Source organism: Polypterus senegalus, chromosome 2, assembly GCF_016835505.1.
Source record: "Polypterus senegalus isolate Bchr_013 chromosome 2, ASM1683550v1, whole genome shotgun sequence".
NCBI lineage: Eukaryota > Metazoa > Chordata > Cladistia > Polypteriformes > Polypteridae > Polypterus > Polypterus senegalus.
The window spans coordinates 310,838,906-310,863,745 of record NC_053155.1 but is presented as its reverse complement, the minus strand read 5'-3'; the positions used below and the strand labels follow the sequence as shown (position 1 = coordinate 310,863,745).

Below are 24,840 nucleotides of genomic sequence, written 5' to 3'. Positions count from 1 at the left end.
TGGCAGGCACTGCTACAAATAAAAAAAAAAAACTTGGAACAGCAGACTCTGCAAAAATGAGGGGTTGTGAGACGGGTGCTTTATGAACAAATGATAACTTGCTCTCCTGAATCTTTACAATATTGTTGATAATGAAATTCTAACAAGAAAAAGAATAACATCCTGAAGGTGTTATTCTCACACTGAGAACCATATCCATATGAAATAACAGCAGTACTTTGGGGACTTTCAAAACTCAGCTGGATGTCATTTTGGTGAAATTAGGAGAACTGATGAGCTTGTTGAGCTGAACAGCGGGATCTTGACAAAATTGTACTTATGTTTAAATAAAGTGAAAGACACAAAAAATAGAGTGGCATTATTATGCAGGTAAGTAAAAGAGCAGTTCCAAAACAAAAAATGACTTATTATAATCATGCTCGCTCACTATTAGCAATGGCAGTATATAAAGAAAGACGACAAAAATAAATAAAGGGCTTTGGTTCAGGGATCCTGCCCCACCAGGACGCCTGGAGCAGGGAAGGACTGGGAGAGGGGCAATATATTTCCCTGGGTGTAAGATGGCATTCCCCCTGGATTCCATCAGGTCCACTGCCACTGTGGGGGGTCCATGGCCACCACCAGGGGGTTCCTGGACCATCCTGGAAGACAGAACTTCTGCCACACCAGGAAGTGCTGCAGGAGGTCCATCAGGGCCTGCTTCACTCCATTTGGAGAGCCGGAGTCGGGTGGAAGAGGACGGAGCTGGCGACAGGAGGAATAGAGGTGGCAAAAGGAAAGAAAGGCAAAAAGGACTGTGAGCGATATTGAGGGTTTTGTGCACTGTGTGTGTTGTGTGAAATAAACGGGTGTGACATCTGGAGCCCATGTCTGTTTGTGTCGAGGCTGGGCTTTCACAACTAGTACTTTTAATTATTACTGGAAAAGTTATGCAGTATGACTTGGGCATAGGCGTTTGCGATATGAAGACAGCAATGGAGTTTGCAGTCACTCTTCATATTTGCCAACAATGAAGCAGATAATCAAACATCTTGATGTAGGTTTTCTTGATATTATGACTTGAAGCTTTTGATGCCCATCCTCTTTGTCTAACCCCAATTGTTCCCACTATTACAACTCTGCACAGGACAAAAATTAAAAATGTATCCCGTACTTTAATTATTAGATTTTTTTATCTGTACATACAGTATGGATTTTTTAAATCTTTAATTAAATTATGTTTGAAATTTTAACCTACAATTACTGTATATGTGTCTATAGGGTTCTGACATGATAAATCCTTACTATACAGATTAAACAGTTTGCATAATGAAAAATTTCTACAATGCAACAAAAACATTACAGCTGTAATGCTTTTAATAATTACATGAATTCATTTAGCTGCTACTTTTGACTCCAAAGTGACTTGATCAAAATAACAGTCTCGAACATGTTCAATGTAATTCAGGATTGTGGGGGCCACACTGTGCACTGGCAACTTCCAAGTGCAATAAATAAATCTGGTAGGAAACCTGCCGACAAGAGTAGAATGTGAAAACTCAATGCAGAGAACAGGCCCAGAAATTGCAGGAAACACACTTCTCTGGATCCATGAGGCAGCAGTGTTAACCATTACATCACTGTGCTGTTCGGTGGTTTCGAGTTGGGACAAGAAATCACTTGTAAATATATTATTATTTGTTAAAGAAGAACATGGGGGGGGGGCATTTTAATCAGCTATGAGATCAGGGATGTTACTCTGCAAAATGGCAATGTTCAAAACTAGCAGTAATAAACAGTTACATACTCCACCTTCCGATTGGCCCCACAAATCCATTGCTTACTTGCTAAATTATTATTTAGCATTGATAGGAATAGTACTGTAAACTCCGGGCAGGGAACACCAGCGACTTGACTCCCTGCAAGACAGCAGTGCTACCGCTCCGCCACCGTGTCACCCCCATGTGTGTAATTAACAACAGTATTCATTATTTAAATGAAATTAACAAACTCTCTGTAAAATGTAACATACATACTTTAATTCATTTAATCATGAAAGTGATATCAAGTATAAAATCCAAGGAGTCTGTGCAGAGAGTTGGAATATCAAACATTTAATGTGCTCTGTGTGGTGGTCTATTGCTGTTTGCCGGTACTGTCAGGTCAGGAGGATGCCCCAGAAACAAAAGACGTCACTAAAGATGGTATGTGAGACTTTTAAAATATATCGTGTCATTACGATGGTGAATATGCGACGCTTGAATATAAAAGCACCACGAATGCATCTGTATGTCGGAATTTTGCTTCACCACATCGAACCATTCATCAAACACCGAAGCACGCACATCAATCCCATAGGATCCTCAAAGCAGCTTTCTGTCACATGTAGATAGTAAACAGAGACTTGGACGTCACATTCTAACTTTTATCACACTGTGCCCCCCGACTGTTTGCTGGTACTGCAACTTGCACACATGTCGCGTTAATTTCTGAGGACCTGCTCAGAGGACACGTCAAATGAATGCTGAGAACGTGTGGAAGCCATGATGCGTGAGCGTACGCATTCTGAGAGTGAAGTATAAATGAGCCCTACCTCTTCAACAGGATGCCAAATCTTTACATGGCACACCTACACACACACACACCTACTTGTATAAATATGGCTATATTACTAGTTAAGGTTTACACGGTCAATACTGTCATGAGGAGTAAAACTACCAGTCAGCCTACGAGTGGGGACCCAAAAAAAACAAGAATTTAAAAAAAAAAATTGTATATTTCTCTGAACATTTCCAAAACATAATCACCCTCAAAATACTCTCCCTGAGACACAATACAATTGTCCCACCACTTTTTCCATTGTTCAAAACTGTTCTGAAAGTGATAGCCTTCAGGGCCTTCGTCGTTTGCTTCTTGACCTCCTCTATATGCTGAAAACGCTTTTCTTTAAGGTCCATCTTCATTCCTGGAACTAACAAAAAATCTCAGGGTGAAATGTCAATTGGGTTTGGTGGGGTGGAAACCGTTGTCGTCCCATTTTTCGTGAGAAACTGCCACATACTCAATGCTGTGCGGGCGGGAGTGTCGCCACAATTTGGTTCATTTTCTCTGCACTGCATCACGCAATCGCTTGAGCACTTTAAGGTAAAAAACTTTGCCTGGCTCAAAGCTTCTTCTTTGAAAGCCTCTCAAAGTATTGTGACAGCTTCTGCTGCTGTTTTCCCCAAAAGGAAAAGGAACTTGATGCAAACGTTATTCCTTCAAGACTGCCATGAAAAAAATTGACAAGGACAGTAACGGAGGCTCAAGAAAAAAAAAAAAAATTAGACTGACCTTACAGACCTTTCCCCAAGGACGCCGCTTGGCCAAATGAAGCAAAAGGCAGTCTTGGACATGCACCTACCCAGCAAATGTTGGAACCAATGCCCCTCCAGAAAAAAATTCTCATTATTTTTGGGTCCCCCCTCGTATAGTGCACGCCTATGGCTAGAGTCAAAGATGTTCAGAAAATGGAGGGAGTTCAGGCATAGGGGAAAACTTACAAAATGCATCCATCAACCTAACAACAACTTCATCCATTGACAGAGACACAACAGGTCTACGCGTTGTTCTCATCTGGGTATCTCTTCTACAATCAACTGTTTTCAAGACACACAACATAAATTAACTAACAGCTCATTTTAAAACAAATACTCAAAACTTTTATCTTCACATTTTGGTTAAGTTTTCATCTCATTTGCTGTAACTGTAACACTCACTGTTAAGAAAATCACAATAAACTATAAGAAAACAATAGACTGTAATCTGACAAGATCTGTGGCGTTATTTATTTTTCCAAACCTATCTCCCACATATCAGGTAGAAAGATGAAAGATTACACCCTATTCAAGGTTTATGCCTTCTGAATGCACATAGGTTTAAACTAGTCTTCACAATGGAGGAGTTTTTTTTTTTTTTGATTTCATTGATTTTATTACAATCAAATAGCATTCCATACAAATAACTCAAGTGAAAGGTTCAAAACAAAATCAACTCCCACCCCTGTACAATGGAGTATTTTAATTAGAATCTGTGCAGACTGGAATGTTTATTTGCTCTGCTAGCTAGATGCAGTTTAATACATACAAACATTAGTGTTTATTTAATATTTAGTAATAGTTTTTTCCACCTATATTTTAAAGGTGTACAACAACCTAGGCTTGTAAGTAAAGGATACTATAAAGAAAAAAAACACTTAGAACAAAATGTAGATTGAGTCCTCTTGGACATGCTTGTGCTAGGAGAATATCGATAAAGGTGACGTCTTCATCTCAATATCACTTAAATAACATAACAAAATCTTCACAACAAAACTTCCAAGGAAAGAGAAAATCTCTCTCAAGAGAAAAAAAAAAACTGAATAAAGCCAAAGATGTGTTTCCAGATAATTCATTTTCCTGGAGTGCTGCAGTTTATAATCTGCAATAGCACTGTGCTATTTTAGAACAGCACTGGAAATACTTAAGAGTAAAGGTCAAACATTTCCCTCAAATGAAACAGTTGTGCCCCTTAAATGTTCCTAAAATTATGTGTAATATTAATCATTTTACATGTTGAATATGATTACTGCACTAAAATTCAGTTTTGACACTCTGATTCCCATATCCCTCTATTATAATAAAAAAATCTTGGGTCGAGATGGATTTTCTCGGAGACACTTCAACATCCCGCGAGACAAGGCAGTGAGACAAAAGGACAGCTGCTGTACAGGCTTTTAAATGATCAACACGCAGTACGACAAACAGAACATGCAGCAAGCCACCAGCTGATCCGTCCGCATCTACTTAGCGTGTGTTCAGCCCACCCTTCACAACGCGAGCGGCGGAGATGCGAAGTGGTTGGCACATAGCGCGTCCCGGGGGGGGGCAAAACCCCCTAGTAACATAACTAAAAAATAAACCTTCTTTTCCCACCGCTGCATGCCAACTACATAAACGTTCTTATTAAAAATCAAATGGACCACTTTGTTGTATGACCAGCTACTTTGACACTGCAGACACACACCTGCAGCATTGTTGGACCTATTAAATGAGTCAATTTACCAAGCTTCACACGTCTACAGAAGGAATGTAACACTTGGTCACAGTTTATGAATTGGCTACATTAGCTAAAATGCTGTGTTAGCAAACCAGCATGACACCTATGTCAGTGGTTTTTGACCATTAATGATAAAAAGAAAGTTATCATATCAGGGCAAACTGATTTTTACCTCACTCAAATATGTCAGTTCATTATATTCTTCATTTGGTTTTTTACTTGTTAACAGTAAGCTATTGCCACCATTTTGCTTTATTTTAATTCTTTTACTAAGCTGTACACTACTATGTTACTGGTAGAATATGCACATGCAGCATAATACGGTAACATGTTTTATTTCCAATCACTTAATCTGAACATTCTAACTATTCTGATAAGAACAGGCCATTCAGCCCAATAAGATAACCGATCCTATTTACCCAGTTTCTCTAAAATAACAAAGCTGGGATTTGATGGTATTAAAATCCCTACTCTCTACCATGATGCTGAGTGGTGGCTATGAGGTAGGGATCTGCACTGGTAATCGGAAGGTTTAAATCCCGTAGACGCCAGAAGTGACTCTACTCTGTTGGGCCCCTGAGCAAGGCCCTTAACCTGCAATTGCTCCGGCCTGGGAATGACGTTAATCTCCACTCCAACCTGCAGGGAAAAACCTGGGGGGTGGTGGCAGAATTGGCACTCCAGCCACCATAAAAAAAACCTTGCACGGTTCCATTTTATCTGAACTAGTGTGTTGCTGAGGTGTCACCTGTTGCATGGCTGCACTCGGGTCCTAATCTGGGATCATGAGTTGGTTTGTCATGTGGTGAGTGTGGCAATGCTCTGTAACAGTGCCTGCTACTAACCTCTCTCTACCATACTATTCCAAGTCTCTACGGTTCTTTCTGTGAAGAAAACTTTCTGACATTTGTGCAAAATTGTGTTGTAATTGCCCCATTCTTTCTCTTCCTTGATGCATTTCCAAACTCAGAACCTCTCAGTTCAACCTTAACTTGTCCACTTCACAGTTTGAGGACAGTCTGAACAGTAACTGAGAAGTAAATGCTTCTATTTTGTCATAAATGTCAGAATCAAATACTGTCAAGTTTTAATTTTCCTTCATTTTGTGTGTGCAAGAGTCTTTGGGGATATTTACAACACAACATTAGTGGAACTTGATGGGAGAGCACCTCAAAGTTTAAAAAGAAAGATCTAAAGTATGGCTAAATTTAAATGAAAATGATGAAAAAACACGTGCTGACATGCTTCTTACTTTCAGTATATCCCTTACAAGATTACAAATCTATCCTCATTAGCTGTTGCTTTCGTAAAAAACTAAAAGATTAAAGACTGTGTTTAATGTGTTTCAGCATTCATGAGTGATTTTGTGTTGGTCTCTGATGTGAATTACAGGAATCAACAGGCAGTGTTAACTAGGACGCTTTACACTTTGTAAAAGATCACATAAAAATTATGTGAACAGAGAATCCAGTTTTGAAGTGTCATTTTTGTTTGGAGGCTGCTGTTTTCACCTGCTTTTATATATGTAGCTCTGCTAAAGTCATAAGCACTTAATAACAATAATTAATTCTTTACATTTATATAGTGCTTTTCTCACTACTCAAAGCGCTCAGCAATTGCAGGTTAAGGGCCTTGCTCAAGGGCCCAACAGAGCAGAGTCCCTATTGGCATTTACAGGATTCTAACCAGCAACCTTCCGATTGCCAGTGCAGATCCCTAGCCTCAGAGTCACCACTTCATGTTTGTACACACAGTACAAGCAAAAAAAAGTAAAATTACTAATGATAAAAAAATAGCACTTACATTACTAATTTGAAAAACAGTATATTCAAATATATATTTACATTTAATATGAATATTCAAATTTCTTTTGGCTAATTTGACAATCGTACACAAGAGTAGAATAACAGAGACCAATTCGAAATGAAGCAAAATATTCTATAATATTTAAAATATAAGTAAAATAGTGCAGTTTAGAAAGATGTTTATTTAAAAAAACACATGTACATGGCACAGACATAAAAAGAAGTGCAATCACAGAATCCAAGCGTTCCAGGTCTTACTTAAAAAAAAACTTTTAACCTGGTCTCTATAATACTATATTATACAAAAATCCTAGGCTTCAGCATGACATAAGACCATTCACTTTTAAATAAAAACAATGTGCATTCTCAAAGTTATCTGTAAAATTATTTGTCATTTTTTTCCTAATGACTTACTTGTCTGTTTATGTCGGCACCTGTCTGAACAAGCCACAGCAAGCATTCTGGGTGTCCACCAAATGCAGCAATGTGAGCAGGAGTCTGAGCAAATCTTGTCGTCATTGTGTTGATTCCTGTTCCGACTTGCACCAACCTCATCACACACTCCAGCTTTAGAAAGAGAAGGAAGAAAGAAAATTATAACCTGAACAGCCATCTTTAAGAATTTTTCAGGCAGAGCGGTCTCTCAGCATTTCGGATTTTGAGTGGTTAACTGGAATGATGAGACTGCAAGTGTGACACTATACAATTTGCTTTGTCTGCCAGTGCTACAAATGTAGAGATATGGGGAAGACAGCATTATATTTACAGTGGTGTGAAAAACTATTTGCCCCCTTCCTGATTTCTTATTCTTTTGCATGTTTGTCACACAAAATGTTTCTGATCATCAAACACATTTAACCATTAGTCAAATATAACACAAGTAAACACAAAATGCAGTTTTTAAATGATGGTTTTATTATTTAGAGAAAAAAATCCAAACCTACATGGCCCTGTGTGAAAAAGTAATTGCCCCCTGAACCTAATAACTGGTTGGGCCACCCTTAGCAGCAATAACTGCAATCACGCGTTTGCGATAACTTGCAATGAGTCTTTTACAGCGCTCTGGAGGAATTTTGGCCCACTCATCTTTGCAGAATTGTTGTAATTCAGCTTTATTTGAGGGTTTTCTAGCATGAACCGCCTTTTTAAGGTCATGCCATAGCATCTCAATTGGATTCAGGTCAGGACTTTGACTAGGCCACTCCAAAGTCTTCATTTTGTTTTTCTTCAGCCATTCAGAGGTGGATTTGCTGGTGTGTTTTGGGTCATTGTCCTGTTGCAGCACCCAAGATCACTTCAGCTTGAGTTGACGAACAGATGGCCGGACATTCTCCTTCAGGATTTTTTGGTAGACAGTAGAATTCATGGTTCCATCTATCACAGCAAGCCTTCCAGGTCCTGAAGCAGCAAAACAACCCCAGACCATCACACTACCACCACCATATTTTACTGTTGGTATGATGTTCTTTTTCTGAAATGCTGTGTTCCTTTTCGCCAGATGTAATAGGACATTTGCCTTCCAAAAGTTCAACTTTTGTCTCATCAGTCCACAAGGTATTTTCCCAAAAGTCTTGGCAATCATTGAGATGTTTCTTAGCAAAATTGAGACGAGCCCTAATGTTCTTTTTGCTTAACAGTGGTTTGCGTCTTGGAAATCTGCCATGCTGGCCGTTTTTGCCCAGTCTCTTTCTTATGGTGGAGTCGTGAACACTGACCTTAATTGAGGCAAGTGAGGCCTGCAGTTCTTTAGACGTTGTCCTGGGGTCTTTTGTGACCTCTCGGATGAGTCGTCTCTGCGCTCTTGGGATAATTTTGGTCGGCTGGCCACTCCTGGGAAGGTTCACCACTGTTCCATGTTTTTGCCATTTGTGGATAATGGCTCTCACTGTGGTTCGCTGGAGTCCCAAAGCTTTAGAAATGGCTTTATAACCTTTACCAGACTGATAGATCTCAATTACTTCTGTTCTCATTTGTTCCTGAATTTCTTTGGATCTTGGCATGATGTCTAGCTTTTGAGGTGCTTTTGGTCTACTTCTCTGTGTCAGGCAGCTCCTATTTAAGGGATTTCTTGATTGAAACAGGTGTGGCAGTAATCAGGAAATTGAACTCAGGTGTGATACACCACAGTTAGGTTATTTTTTAATAAGTGGGTAATTACTTTTTCACACAGGGCCATGTAGGTTTGGATTTTTTTTTCTCCCTAAATAATAAAAACCATCATTTAAAAACTGCATTTTGTGTTTACTTGTACTATATTTGACTAATGGTTAAATGTGTTTGATGATCAGAAACATTTTGTGTGACAAACATGCAAAAGAATAAGAAATTAGGAAGGGGGCAAAAAGTTTTTCACACCACTGTAAATTATATCAGTGTTATCAGGTTTTGTCACTGGTTGGAACAAAAACCTGCAGCCACAGTGGGACCCCAGGACTGAGGTTGGGAAACACTGGACTACACAACAGACTTCCAATACAATACCAGCTCCTGCTACCTACAGAAATTTTCAGAGGACTCCTCCAACATAGGCTTGGCAGTGGAGGACTTTGTCTTGTGGTGCAGGAAGAACCACCTGCAACTCAACATCAGCAAGACAAAAGAGCTGGCGATGGACTTCTGGCATACTATGACACCTCTGGGACCAGTCACCATTCATGGAAGTGATACAGAAATACAAGTAACTGGGAGTCCACATAAAAAACAAACTGGAAGAGTCTGACAACACAGTGGCACTGTACAAGAAGGGTGAGAGCGGACTATACTTCCTAAGGAAACTCAGGTCTTGTTATATAAGCAGCAAGCTGCTGGAAATGTCATTAGTCAGTAGTAGCCAGAGAGTTGTTCTAAGCTGCAGTCTCCAGGGGAGGAGGTAACTTGAGCTCAATGCCTGAATAAACACGGCGAACCCTGGACACGCTGGAAGATGTTGTGGAAAAGAGGGCAGTAGCAAAAGTGGATGTCATCATGAAAACTCTCCTCCTTCCCCTCCAGGTGGCACTGTGTTTTACAGCACTTTTAGCTATAGCTTCACTTCACCACAGTGTGTCTCTGGGGACCTTTTTTACCCACTGCTCTCAGGCAATTCAATGCTTCCTGCCAACTTACTCTAAGGTCATTTTACACTCTGTGCCATACAGTGATCCCTCGCTATATCGCGCTTCGACTTTCGCGGCTTCACTCCATCGCGGATTTTAAATGTAAGCATACCTAAATATATATCACAGATTTTTCTCTGGTTTGCAGATTTCTGCAGACAATGGGTCCTTTAATTTATGGTACATGCTTCCTCAGTTGGTTTGCCCAGTTGATTTCATACAAGGGACGCTATTGGCGGCTGGCTGAGAAGCTACCCAATCAGAGCACGTATTACGTATTAAATAAAACTCCTCAATGATATACGATATGCTTCCCGCGCAGGGCTTCGCACACTTCAAAGCACTAACAGCCCGTATTGATTTTTGATTATTTGATTTTCTCTGTCTCTCTCATGGTCTCTGACATTTTTTGCTCCTGACGGAGGGGGGTGTGAGCAGAGGGGCTATTTGCCTAGAGGATACGGACACTCCTCTCAAAAATGCAGAAAGACTACTTTTACATTGCTCCCTTCCTTGCGGCTGCTTTATCACGGTGCTTTGCATAACAACAACAGCAGCAGCAACATTTATTTATATTGCACATTTTCATATAAAAAGTAGCTCAAAGTGCTTAAAAAGCCAAGAGTACTTAAAAGCCCAACAGCATGTATTGATTTTTGATTGTTTACTTTTCTCTCTCTCTGTCTCTCTGACATTCTCTGCTCTTGACACACATTCTTTTAATTGTGAGAAAGAACTGTCATCTCTTGTCATGGAGCACAGTTTAAAATTTTGACTAAAGGGTGTTATTTCATGTCTAGAGGGCTCTAATAATGTTAAAAAACGTATTTAAGGTCGTAAACAGGTTTTCTGTGCTCTAACTGCGAAAATATTAGATTTATAAATAAAGAATCCTACTTCGCGGAAATTCATTTATCTGTCTGGAGCGGATTAACCGCGATAAACAAGGGTTTACTGTATACATTTATTTATCAATTGATTGATTGGCTGTATTATTTGTAATTTAAGTCTTATCCTTGTTTCTAATGTTTCTGCTGCTGTATACAACTGAATTTACCCTTGGTATTAATAAACTTTATGCGATACGTATTAGATTAGATAAGTGAACCCATAACTAAACTGACCAAAAATGATTTGGAGGAGTCTAACGAGAATACAATCTACAATTTGTATTCTTTGTTGGCCAAAACTTCTTCAGATTAAATTGACCTACTTCCAAGAAAGTCCCACTTCAATTTCAAAAATATGATCTGGCTGTACACACAATTTGAACAAAGTGTTAACTTTCACAAATGTTATTTAGCCACAAAACTTCACCAAAACCCAAATCAATTTTCTAAAAAGAAGCTTACTAGCCTATTATGATGAAAGGTGCATTTTCAATGGTATCTGAAGAATTTCCAAGAGGACAGCAAATCTTTTAAAAAGTAAAATTGTGCTCTCTGCAATCTGTACACTCCAGACTCAGCAATACAGTGACAGGAGTGCAAAATCTCTTGTTATCTCTCCTAAAAACAGAGAAAGTCAGACATTTCATTTAGAGAACTTGTTCAAATGTTCAGAAACAAAAAATGCTAAAACTTCCAAGACTGTAACAATGTTGTTTTCTTTGCTTAGAGTTCATCTGGAATGTGAAGGTTACTTCAGATAAACGTTGTGGGTAGACTGTTCCTAAATTACAAGGCAAGCTTCTGTGAGTTTGCTCATATGCTTTGATTCCTTGGCTTTTCTGTCATCTACAAAAATAATACTTTGAATATTTCTACATGTAGGTGCCCAGTCTATCATTAACTGACCAATTAGTGTCTTGAATTATACAAGGAACTCAGTCTACTACTTGTTTCAACACTTCACATGAATAAAATATTGCAGATAATACTATAAAATACAATGCAACTCACAGTGAGATGCCATTTCTTATACCATTTCAGATTTGTCCAAAAGAGTTTTTTGCTTTATTTACTATTCTGGAAAATGAAATGCAATAAGGCTATTGATAGATTTTATTTTGCCACCAAAAGTATCTTTGAATGAGCAGAAATTGGTAACAATCACCAGTAACTTGAGATGTGGTACCACTTAAGAACACACTTTAAGGCAGTGATGCTTTTTAAATAACCATATATTCCAACCATCATTAACTTGTTCAATACAAGTCAGTGTATGTAAATGACTAGGTATTCCTAAGGCTCTCAAAGATCGTTATGTAGACAACATGTATGCTTTCTTTTGGACTGCTATAATATACACATTAAGTTGTAAATACAAGTTAGAAACTTCATGAAAAAATACCACACCTAATTTTCTTCCACCAATCTCTATTCCTAAGGCAATATGGGTTGGTTTTCATGAATACTAGGGGGCTCCGCCCCATGCTCGCTTCGCTCGCCCACCACCGGGTTTGGTTTACCGGATATATAATTTAAAGAGATTGTTATTCTCATGGGAATTGGTATATATGCATTATTTTCACTTTTACTTTAAAACGTTTGTAAAAACAATACTTGTCCTTTATTACAGGACCCAGGCATGGTTACATCTCTTTCTTGCAGGACATATAATGCTGCTCGCATTGTGAAGGGGGTGCGGCTGAACGCACGCTAAGGGGATGCCGTCGGATCATCTGCTGTCTTTTTGCTGCTGGTGAGCTGCTTGTTCTGCTTGTCTCGCTGCCCGATCATTTTAAAGTCTGTACAGCAGCTGTCCTTTTGCCACTTCGTGTCTCTGCTGCTTGTGTTGTGAAGGGGGTTAGAGTGGCTGAATGCATGCTAATGGGACGCGGTCAGATTATCTGCTGGCTTTCTGCTGCTGGTGAGCTGCGTGTTTTGCTTGTCATTGTTTTAAAAGCTGGGAGAACATGAAGCGTGTCTGCCAAAAACAATCCAACAACTGCTAGGTTAGATGTCCGTGGACTTGTTTCAAATGATGTCTCCCTGCCTTGTCTCGCATGACGTTGTCAAAACAATACTTGTCCTTTATTTCCGGCTTCGGGGGTGGTTGCTTCTCTTTCTCGCAGGACATATAACGCTGCTCTCGTTGTGAAATTTGGGCGGCTAAACGCATGCCAAGGAGATGATGCTGGATCATCTGCTGTCTTTCTGCTGCTGCTGTCGCACTGCCCATCGATCATTTTAAAGCCTGTACAGCAGCTGTCCTTTTGTCACTTCACGTCTCTGCCGCTCGCGTTATGAAGGGTGGGGGTGGGAGGTTTGGGTGTCTGAACTCACGCCAGGAGAAGTGGTCTGATCATCTGCTGGCTTTCTGCTGCTGGCGAGCTGCGTGTTTTGCTTGTCGCTTGTCATTGTTTTAAGAGCTGGGAGCAAGTTAAAGTGTCTCTCGTGGGACTTCGAATTGTCTTCCGAGAAGATCACATCTCGTCTCCCTAGTCTGCCTCCTCAAGATTTTTTTTTTTTTATAATAGAGAGATATGGTTAATTTTTCTAGGGTATTATCAAGAAATTTTGAGGAATTCTCTTCAAAATGACATTAGAGGACATATGTGAAGTGACCTTTCTATTAGAATTTCAGGTAAGGGATGGAACTTGGCAATTTAGAAAATATATTTTTCTCATGTGGTATGGCTTTGGACAAATTGAAGAATATATTTTGGGCACATATAGCACCTGCATATCTCATTTAAAACTGCCAAGAAAACATATCCAAGACTAGATCCAAACTGTGAATGTCCTCAACAGGTGTCCGTCTTATGATATTGCTATGACTATTTTGCACAACTACTTTTACATCTCTTTTGAATTGCCTTGGGTCTAATCATCACTCCTAACCCATTAACAGCAATATTTGAAATAATGCTAGATTTTGCTTAACTGGAGAAGGAATTCTAAACCACCAATCATACCTCAATGAGATAGAGACGTCTTATCTTAAATTAGAAAAGATAAAATTCTAGCTTTGAGAAACAGTTAATGTTCCCAAAAAGCAGAAAACAAGGATCTTTATTTTACATATTATATACACATACACATATGCACACACACTGACCCTTCATAATATTTGGGACACATTTTTTGTTGATTTACCCCTCTATTCCACAGCTTTAAATTACAAATCAAACAACTCATAGGTGACAAAAGGTCATATTTCGGACTTTCACTTAAGGAGATTTGCATATATTTCAGTCACACGCTGAAGAAATGACAACACTTTTTCTTCATGGTTAACCCCGATTTCAAGGCACCATAATATTTGAACACAGTAATGGCAGGTCTGTTAAAGCTATCATATTAAAGATTTTATTGCATATCCTTTGCATGCAATGACTGCTTGAAGTCTCCAGTTCATAGATGTTACCAGGTGCTGAAGATCTTCTCTGGTGATGCTCTGCCAAGCCTCTAAAGCAGCCATCTTCAGCTCCTGCTTGTTTCAGGGGCTTGCAGGTTTCCCTTCAGCATATGGAAGGCCTGCTCAACTGGATTTAAACTGGGTAGCTGACTTGGCCATTCAAGAATTTTCCAATTCCTAGCTTCAAAAACTCCTGTCTTGCCTTAGCAGTATGCCTGGATCATTATCTTGTTGAAGGATGAAATGCTGTCCAATGAGTTGGGAGGCATTTACTGGAACTTGAGCAGATGAGATGTTTCTCTACACCTCAGCAGTCACAGTGCAGCTGCTGTCAGCCATTTTAACATCAATGAAAGGAAGTGTGATAGGACCTTTGGTGGTAATACATGCCTAAGCCATAGCACTCCCACTGCCATGTCTAACAAATGAGGCGGTCTGCTTTGGATCTTGGGTAGTTCATTTTTGTCTCCATACTTTGTCCTGGCCATCTCTCTGGTGCAGGTTCATCTTTGTCTCGTCTGTCCACAGGACCTTTTTCCAGAATTCTGTGGTCTCTTTTAAGTCCTTTTTGACAAACTGTAATCTGGCCATCCTGTTTTTGTGGCTAACTAGTGGTGTACATCTTGCAGTGTGTCCTCTGTATTTCCCTTCATGAAGTAATCTGCAGACAGTCGTCTCTAATACACACACACATTGGCCTACTGAAGACTGTGCATGATCTGGCAGACAGGCGTTTGGGGCTTTTTCTTTACCATAGTGAGTATTTTTCTGCCATCAGCTATGGAGGTCTTCCTTGGACTACCAGTCCCTTTGCAATTACTGAGCACACCAATGTGTTCTTTGCTCATAATGATATTCCAGTTGATTCAAGTCATGCTAAGGTTTTACCAAGGTCTTCAATGATTTGATTCTTATTTTTCTGCCTCATAATGGCTTCTTTGTTTTTCACCAGCACAACTCTTGTTCTCATGTTGAACAATGGCAACTACACACTCCAAAGGGTCAAAGCAAGCTGAGGTATTTTATGAAGTAATGAAACCCACTTGAGGAATCACAAACATGTGTAACAACAATTGTCGCAAATATTATGGTGCCCTGAAATGGGGTTTGGGGATCACGTATAAGTGGTGTTGTCATTTATACATGGTGAGACCGAAATATATGCAAATACCCTTAAAATGAAAGTCTGAAATGTGCACTTTAATCACGTCTCAATTGCTTGATTTGTAGTTCTAAACTGTTAGCAGAGGGGTAAATCAAAGAAAAGTGTGTCTTTGACCCAAACATTATGGACGGCACTGTATCTATACATATAAAAGGCAAAGTCCTCTCCGACTCATCACTAATTCTCCCACTTTCCACATCAGTGGGAAGCTGAAATTTTGCATGCTCATTCCTTGCAGTATACTTACAAAAGTTACGTATGTCATATTGCAACACCCTGGGGGTTGAACGGATGTACCCCCTAAACTAATTCACTATTTCTGCGACTTCCAATATATGTAGGAACCCCAAATTTCCCATGCTCATCCTTTACACTGTACAGTGGAACCTACAAATCGGTTTACGACCAAAAAGTTTGGCAAACTTTTGCATCTCTTCACGACCACACACTTGGTTTACGAACAAGCCAGTTTCCCTTTCGGTTTGTGCGCGCCGATGATTTCCGCACGTGTTCGGTCTCTCCCTGTGCATTCCCTGTGCAGCACTTGCGTGAGAGGGAGAGGGACGTGCGCATGTGACTAGGAGTGAGCTGAGTGGACCAACTGGAGGTAATCACCCGCCAGGCCAGGGGGTGGCGGGGTGCACTAAACCTACCTCTGTTATCTCTTAAGGCCAAATATGGGAAAACCTGCCTGATTCAACAACACTTCCAGTTTCGACCCCCAGACTGACGTCACTTCCGGTTCTGGCCAGATGACATCACTTCCGCCTTTCGGCTTATAAAGCCGCCGACTTTCCTCCACTGGTCAGTTCAGTGGAGAACTCAAAAGAATATACATAAATGGTGTATGAAAAAACCTATTGCAGCCAGGGACAATATATGGGTGGCTACCCTAAACCTTTTTGCGTGTGTCAAGGCTATTCATTTCACAACATACATAAATACACACACAATGTGTTTTAATTTTTAGTTTAATGGGATTTTAGTATGATTTCTTTTTTAACACAATGCTTCCACCACTGTATTACTCATTTAAGTGAACGTTTAACTGAATTGTTTGTTACTGTAAATGTTTTATTCTTTTAAATAAAAAATATAAAAACTCCCAAGTTTGATGGATTTCCAGTTTGCTTGGCACATTTCCTCTAAGCAATAAAACAGAATTTCAAGGTCCAGAAAGCTGCCACACAGCCAGCAAGAGCTCCTTTGCTTACCATGCGACCAAAGTTTTTGCATGAGCCTTCAGGTGTTATGGTACAATAGGCTTTCTTACCATACAGTAGGCCTCAAGGACAGAAACCTACCCCACGGCTATTGCAAACCAATAATTCAACTTGTTATGAAGCTCATATTTAATGTCATCATTTGCCCAGACCTTAAATGCATGCAAAACCCAAACTCCAACATAAACTTTTTTTTTTTATGAGAAAAACTTTAATTCCAAAGCACTTTAGAAAATACAGAACAATTAAATATTGATTCAGTTTCAGAACAATTTGCAATCCAAAATATGCAGAATTTGTATCCTTTTTAGTTTGTGATCGCAGTCTCCGGTCATCTGAACTCCTCAGTTTTCTCTGAACCAGTCAAAACATTGGGCTGATGCTGTCTCAGCTGAAACTGATAACACTAATTTATTTTCTGAACCTTTACTCATCTATTTATTATTTTACATATCCAGTCCAAGGTTGCAGGGAGCCTGTGATTATTCTAGTAATTCCTGGCACAAAGCAGGAGTCATCTCTGGGCAGTGAACACTGAGATACATACCCACACGCACTAACAGCAAGCTAGTATGACTCAATAAATTCTCTTAACACACAAGTCACTGGAATATGGGAGGAAAAAAAATGCAAACCTGGCGAGAGCCCACTGCAGATGCAATGCGAACATGCAAAATCCACACAATCGGTACCCTGTCTAGGATTTGACCCCAACCTTTCTGTAAACAAAAATAATATATATATAAAAAAATGCCTTTTAAAAACCATGCTTATATTAAATCTTTCAGGGCTGACGTTGACTTTTGTCGAAATTCAGGGGCAGAGGACGGTAATCGGCTGTAAACTACAACAAAACTCGCCCTTCCTTACTGAAGGAAAGTTACGTAGCTTTGTTGATTTGACCTCGATTCCCTGCACATGCATGAGTAGTGAAGAACAAACAGCCTCTAAAATGGCAGCGACATCTAGCAAGACTAAAGCAAAATACTCTATGGACGTTTTACGTACAGTTGTGCTTGAAAGTTTGTGAACCCTTTAGAATTTTCTATATTTCTGCATAAATATGACCTAAAACATCATCAGATTTTCACTAAAGTCCTAAAAGTAGATAAAGAGAAACCAGTTAAACAAATGAGACAAAATATTATTCTTGGTCATTTATTTATTGAGGAAAATGATCAAATATTACATATTTGTGAGTGGCAAAGTATGTGAACCTCACGAATGATCAGTTAGTTTGAAGGTGAAATTCGAGTCAGGTGTTTTCAATCAATGGGATGCCAATCAGGTGTGAGTGGGCACCCTGTGTTATTTAAAGAACAGGATCTATCAAAGTCTGCTCTTCACAACATGTTTGTGGAAGTGTATCATGGCACGAGCAAAGGAGCTTTCGGAGGACCTCAAAAAGAGAGTTGTTGATGCTCATCAGGCTGGAAAAGGTTACAAAAACATCTCTAAAGAGTTTGGACTCCACCAATTCACAGTCAGACAGATTGTGTACAAATGGAGGAAATTCAAGACCATTGTTACCCTCCCCAGGAGTGGTCGACCAACAAAGATCACTCCAAGAGCAAGGCGTGTAATAGTCGGCGAGGTCACAAAGGACCCCAGGGTAACTTCTAAGCAACTGAAGGCCTCTCTCACATTGGCTAATATTCATGTTCATGAGTCCACCATCAGGAGAACACTGAACAACAATGGCGTGCATGGCAGGATTGCAAGGAAAAAGCCACTGCTATCCAAAAAAAGCATTGCTGCTCATCTGCAGTTTGCTAAAGATCACGTGGACAAACCAGAAGGCTATTGGAAGAATGTTCTGTGGATGGATGAGACCAAAATAGAACTTTTTGGTTTAAATGAAAAGCGTTATGGTTGGAGAAAGGAAAACACTGCATTCCAGCATATTCTCTATGCCATCTTTTGAGAGACTGACTTTTCTTCCTATGACTGTATGGACGACTTTGTGAGCAAAAAAACGAAACATGGACCTGAACTGGAATGGATAAACCATCCTCTCAAAAGGCTGGCCAATATGTCTGCAGCATAAGCAAAATACTCAAGCTAGGAGGATTAAATCAGACTTGTTTTGAAAAAAATGAATATGTAGAAATAGAATGTATTGTTCGACTACTTAGAAGACAAGACATGCTGCAAGTAGTTTAGTACACAACAGTTTAAAGATGTCAACAGTGCTCAACACTAGGTTCCATGGGCTAAATTAAAACACAACCAGACATACAGTCTAAAGAGCACCCTTAAAAAGACATGGGGATTGTTACATATGCATTACTTTCACTTTTACTTTAAAACAATATTTGGAATTAACTTTTCTTCAAGATCGCATTGAATTTTGATTCTGTGTTTGGAGTTATTGTGACAATGCAACGTTTCTTTCTCTCTAATAAAAAAAAGAAAAAATGACTTTTTCGAATGTTTGCCCATGCACTTTCTTATTCGCTTTGCCGTAGGCGTGTCATCTAGAACGTATAAAATTATTGTCCTGATAAAATTTATAAGAGCTGAGAGTGCAAGAAGTGTGTCTGCCAAAAGCATTCAGAGTACTGAGGTTAGATGACTGTGGTCTTGTTTGAAAATAGTTGTAAGTATAGCGTGACTTGAAAGAATCTCATGTTAAAATTCTCCGTCTCACGGGACTTCATACCTCTCCAGCATTTTTGGAATCATTCAATTCTCGCTGGCATCATGAATTAGACGATCTACCAGTCTCCGACTTAAAATTTAAATCCGATCAATCTCCAGCTGTTCCATTATTTCACCAAGTAATAATTACCATTTGTTTGCGTAATGCGATCTTTACTATCCTTTTTTTTGAGACTTTCGAATTTTCGTACTTCCATTATCTGTAACCTGCTCTGCGTATGTACCGCGCCAACATTTCTGAATTCTTTACAACGTTCTACATTGTCATCTACTCTTTGTCCTTTATTTCCGGCCCCAAGAGTGGACTCATCACGTGGGACATAAGTGTCTCTCCAAGAAAATCACATCTTGTCTCCTTCCAAGATTTCTTTTTTATAATAGAGAGAAAACACATATAGTGGCTTCCTATTGCCAAGGGCTCTTGGTACAGAAATAATGAAACAATGACAAAGCTAAACATGTAAAGTACCCTGAGATGGTGTTCCACAAGAAAAATTATTATAAAAATAAATTGTATAGTCCTGACAAATATACAGTATATAGTAAGTCCTTTGAGACTTCAATGATTAGTTTATTCTTTTTAATACACGGTGCATGTTTAAAAATGGTCAAACAGCACCAGTGTTAGATATTTTTCAAGAAGAAAAGCCTCATGCACTTTACTCCAGTACTTCATAAAAAAAAGTTCAGTGATGATCAGACCTGGAGATTGGGAAGTCCATGGAAGACATTCAGGCTCATCCTATTGTTCAGGAACAGATTCTCGAGTTAGCTCAGCATTGTGTATGGGAACATAAACATTCTTCAATTGGAGAACACTAAGAGTGAACAGTGTTTTTATCACCCGTTATTCCTGGTACTGTGAAATTTCCACATATATTATTGATCGATCATTTTATGGCCATACAATGAACTCATTGGACCTAATCATTCTAACAATAAGGCTGCTAATACTATTAAAGATGTCCCACAACAAGCACTATAGGCCAAAAACATCCTTTGGCTTTCTCCAAACTTTACTTGTGCAGCTGTAGGAACTGATCAAATGTTTAGGTTTCATGCTTCTTACAAGTTATATGTCTTTGCGTGTTGACCATGGATACATATCGTTTCTGAATGCCCATGCCATAAATTCTGCTTCGTGATGCTCACTACCAAAATATTTTTGTGGAGTCACAGAGGTCCTGACTGCAGTTCTGTGGTCATTTCTGATGTTGTGAATTTTATCTGTTGTTGTGTATGAGCTTCAACTTTCAACTGCTCTTTCTCTGGAGCCACATGCTGTCATTCTGAGATATGAAAACAATTTGCCGTTTGAAATTTTCGTAGCTCCCTCAGGTTGCATTAAAACTCCCATATCAAAATGGAAATTGTCAGACTTCTTTAATAACTGACACATAACTGATAAATGGCAACCAACTTAAAATAAGCTCACTTTTGCGTCTGCATTTTAAATTTCAAATGGTATTTCCATGATTTTTCTTCCATCCTACATGGTTGAAAACTTCTAGCCTGAAAGCGACCAGCTTTGAGTGAGCAGTGACTCATCAGCTAGAGCAACGAATACTTATGCAATTTGGGAAAATATCCTACTAGGTTGAAAACCATTCTTTAACACAAAAAAATGGGAAACAAACTAAACCAAAAACTATTTTCATTAATGCTTTTAAACAGGATCTCTGGCTAAACATAATAACCACAGAAGCCCCAGATAAGTTACTATATTAATAAACACCAGAGAATTCCTGGATGCAACCAGCAGATGGTTAAGACATATTTAGAAAGAGCCTGTCCTGCCAAACATATCTGACTGATTGACCGTTCTCTGAAAATTACCAGTGCTGGTAATCCAGAGATGATCAAGAATATACAACAAGATACTGGTTTAGAAAGATTAACAGTATTATTAAAGATCTCAATCATCCTGTACAGTTCTAGAAAGTTGATTCTGTTCATCTGGACATAGTTTTAAAGATCTCAACTACGTCCTCTCACAGAATCAACTTTCTAGAATTTCCTTAACTAGATTATTGAGCATGCATCGAGAGATCCTGCACAGTTGCTTTTCTCCTTCCCGAAAAACAGTACAGGACAATCTGCACTTGTATCAATAGATTCAGAGGTAGTTTTTATCCAGGGGTCATTAGACTACTTGACAGCCACTCGTAGTGAAAAGTACAGGCGTCTCAAATTATTATATTATATATCTTCTTATATAATATGCCATCTGTCTGTCCAGGATTTTAAATCACCTGTACCTCGCAAACCGTTTCAACTATTGATCTGAAATTTGGTACAGATATACTACATGACGTCTACTATCGGGGTGATGATTGACCTCCAAGGTTATTCCTCTTTTATTTTTATTTTATTGTAGAATCAACTCTTGGCAGTAGGGCAGCCATGTGGCACACGCGTACGGGCGCCGTTCTTATTCCTCCCACCTTTGTCGTCACTTCCCCTACCGCTTCATATCTTAAATCATTCTTGAGGAAAATTGAAGACTTAAGTGCAAGCTGAAGTGAAAAATTAAGGAAAACATACTAAGTAATTGTAACATAAACACTGACTTAATCAGTTTTAATTAACAGGAAAAGATTCCGAAGAAAGAAGAGAAGAAGCGGGCCGATAAGGTGAAGAAAAGAAGAGCTGATCAGGAAGCAAAAAGCGCATCGACCTCTGAGCAAACGAATGATAAACGTACATATATACACACATACATATATATATATATATATATATATATATACAGTGGTGTGAAAAACTATTTGCCCCCTTCCTGATGTCTTATTCTTTTGCATGTTTGTCACACAAAATGTTTCTGATCATCAAACACATTTAACCATTAGTCAAATATAACACAAGTAAACACAAAATGCAGTTTTAAATGATGGTTTTATTATTTAGGGAGAAAAAATCCAAACCTACATGGCCCTGTGTGAAAAAGTAATTGCCCCTTGTTAAAAATAACCTAACTGTAGTGTATCACACCTGAGTTCAATTTCCGTAGCCACCCCAGGCCTGATTACTGCCACACCTGTTTCAATCAAGAAATCACTTAAATAGGAGCTGCCTGACACAGAGAAGTAGACCAAAAGCACCTCAAAAGCTAGACATCATGCCAAGATCCAAAGAAATTCAGGAACAAATGAGAACAGAAGTAATTGAGATCTATCAGTCTGGTAAAGGTTATAAAGCCATTTCTAAAGCTTTGGGACTCCAGCGAACCACAGTGAGAGCCATTATCCACAAATGGCAAAACATGGAACAGTGGTGAACCTTCCCAGGAGTGGCGGCCGACCAAAATTACCCCAAGATCGCAGAGGCGACTCATCCGAAGGTCACAAAGACCCCAGGACAACGTCTAAAGAACTGCAGGCCTCACTTGCCTCAATTAAGGTCAGTGTTCACGACTCCACCATAAGAAAGAGACTGGGCAAAAACGGCCTGCATGGCAGATTTCCAAGACGCAAACCACTGTTAAGGAAAAAGAACATTAGGGCTTGTCTCAATTTTGCTAAGAAACATCTCAATGATTGCCAAGACTTTTGGGAAAATACCTTGTGGACTGATGAGACAAAAGTTGAACTTTTTGGAAGGCAAATGTCCCGTTACATCTGGCGTAAAAGGAACACAGCAGTTCAGAAAAGAACATCATACCAACAGTAAAATATGGTGGTGGTAGTGTGATGGTCTGGGGTTGTTTTGCTGCTTCAGGACCTGGAAGGCTTGCTGTGATAGATGGAACCATGAATTCTACTGTCTACCAAAAAATCCTGAAGGAGAATGTCCGGCCATCTGTTCGTCAACTCAAGCTGAAGCGATCTTGGGTGCTGCAACAGGACAATGACCCAAAACACACCAGCAAATCCACCTCTGAATGGCTGAAGAAAAACAAAATGAAGACTTTGGAGTGGCCTACTCAAAGTCCTGACCTGAATCCAATTGAGATGCTATGGCATGACCTTAAAAAGGCGGTTCATTATACTATGTTATAGGAATGGGCAGCAGGGCCACAAATATGTATCACGATACAATTACAAAATTAATTATAATTGTTACAGTATACATTACAGTTTAATCTAAGGGTATTTACAGTACTTTCTACCTAAATCTAGTTCTGTTGGCCCAATTTCATAGGTTAACAGTGCGTAGTTCTACTGTTATGTTTCATTTTATAAGGACCATTTCAATCTACTGAAGTAATTCCAAAACATCTGTACTGTGCAAAATAAAAAAATAGTAAGAACTGAACAAGAAATAAAAGACATGTGCAATATATATCTAAGACACATATATTATCTTGGAAAAGATGTACTGTACAGACTATACAATAAAGAAATAAATATTAAAAGAGCTATTCTTCTCAATTCCTTTGGGTTCCCACTGAACAAAAGCAATCAAGCCTAACTAGAATATTGCCTTTCAAAATAACTTTGTGTATATGAAGAAATTATATAAAGACAAACCAAAGAAAACATCCATCTCCACTGACTGAAAACTACATCTGCAAAGGTTATCAAACAAAGCCCTGCAATCCAGCCTACTACAGAAAGCATTCACATTTGTCCCACTATTCATGTTAAGTGATCTCGAAAGCATACTTTTCAGTTTTCAAAATCCTTTCTACAGAAATTGATGTTGGTGGACAATTAAAAAAAAAAAATCAGAAAAGGAGTGGAATGTAGCAATGCAGAGAATTCACTCGAGCTCCATATGCGCAAAGCATACACTTATTCCACTCAAAATTATATAATCAAGCACATCTGTCTCGCCTAAAACTCTCCAAATTGTTTCCAGGGCAGGATCCAACCTGCGAACACTGCAATCAAGTCCCAGCCTCACTGGGTCACATGTTCTGGGCCTGCACCAAACTAACATCATTATGGACCAAACTTTTTAATTACCTTTCAGACAGCCTTAGTGTCCCAATCCCTCCTAATCCATTAACAGCTGTGTTTGGGGTTCTTCCATATGGGTTTAAAGTGGAGAAGGACAAACAAACTGTGATTGCATTCACTACACTATTGGCACGTAGACTTATTTTGCTAAACTGGAAGAATCCTAACTCTCCTCTTTTAAGTCAGTGGGAAACCGATGTTTTATACTATTTGAAGTTGGAAAAAATCAAATACTCACTTAAGAGGATCTGTACAGATTTTTTTCAAAACATGGCAGGATCTAATCAGTAATATTTTAGAATAAGCTCTCAAAGCACCAAGGAAGCAATTATCTCCACATTTCGTTTTCTTCTCCATTTATCTCTATTGGCTTATCAAACTTATCAATTCAGGTATGTTTACAAGCCTTTACAAGTTTCACTTCGTTGGCCATGCTCTCTCTCTCTCTCTCTCTGGGGTGGGGGTCGACTTGTTCTCAATCCTACTTTTTGTAAAAAATTATTGATTTGTATGGAATGAATACAATAAATTTAATAAAAAATAAATAAATAAATAAATACTCTAATGAAGAAATATCCCCATTCGTACCAAACAAAACATTTTTCCATTCAATGGTTTTCAAACCTTGAAGAT

At 39.0% G+C, this 24,840-nt stretch overlaps 1 protein-coding gene across 2 annotated transcripts in view; it reads right to left on the bottom strand.

Annotated features, from left to right (window-relative positions):
• LOC120524061 (ankyrin repeat domain-containing protein 10-like) overlaps positions 1–24,840 on the bottom strand; it is a 101,159-nt gene that overhangs the window by 54,311 nt on the left and 22,008 nt on the right. For both annotated transcript variants that reach the window (XM_039745903.1, XM_039745902.1), the window contains exon 2: positions 7,275–7,427. In XM_039745903.1, coding sequence (XP_039601837.1) covers positions 7,275–7,427 — 153 coding nt within the window. The remainder of the gene's footprint in view (positions 1–7,274; positions 7,428–24,840) is intronic.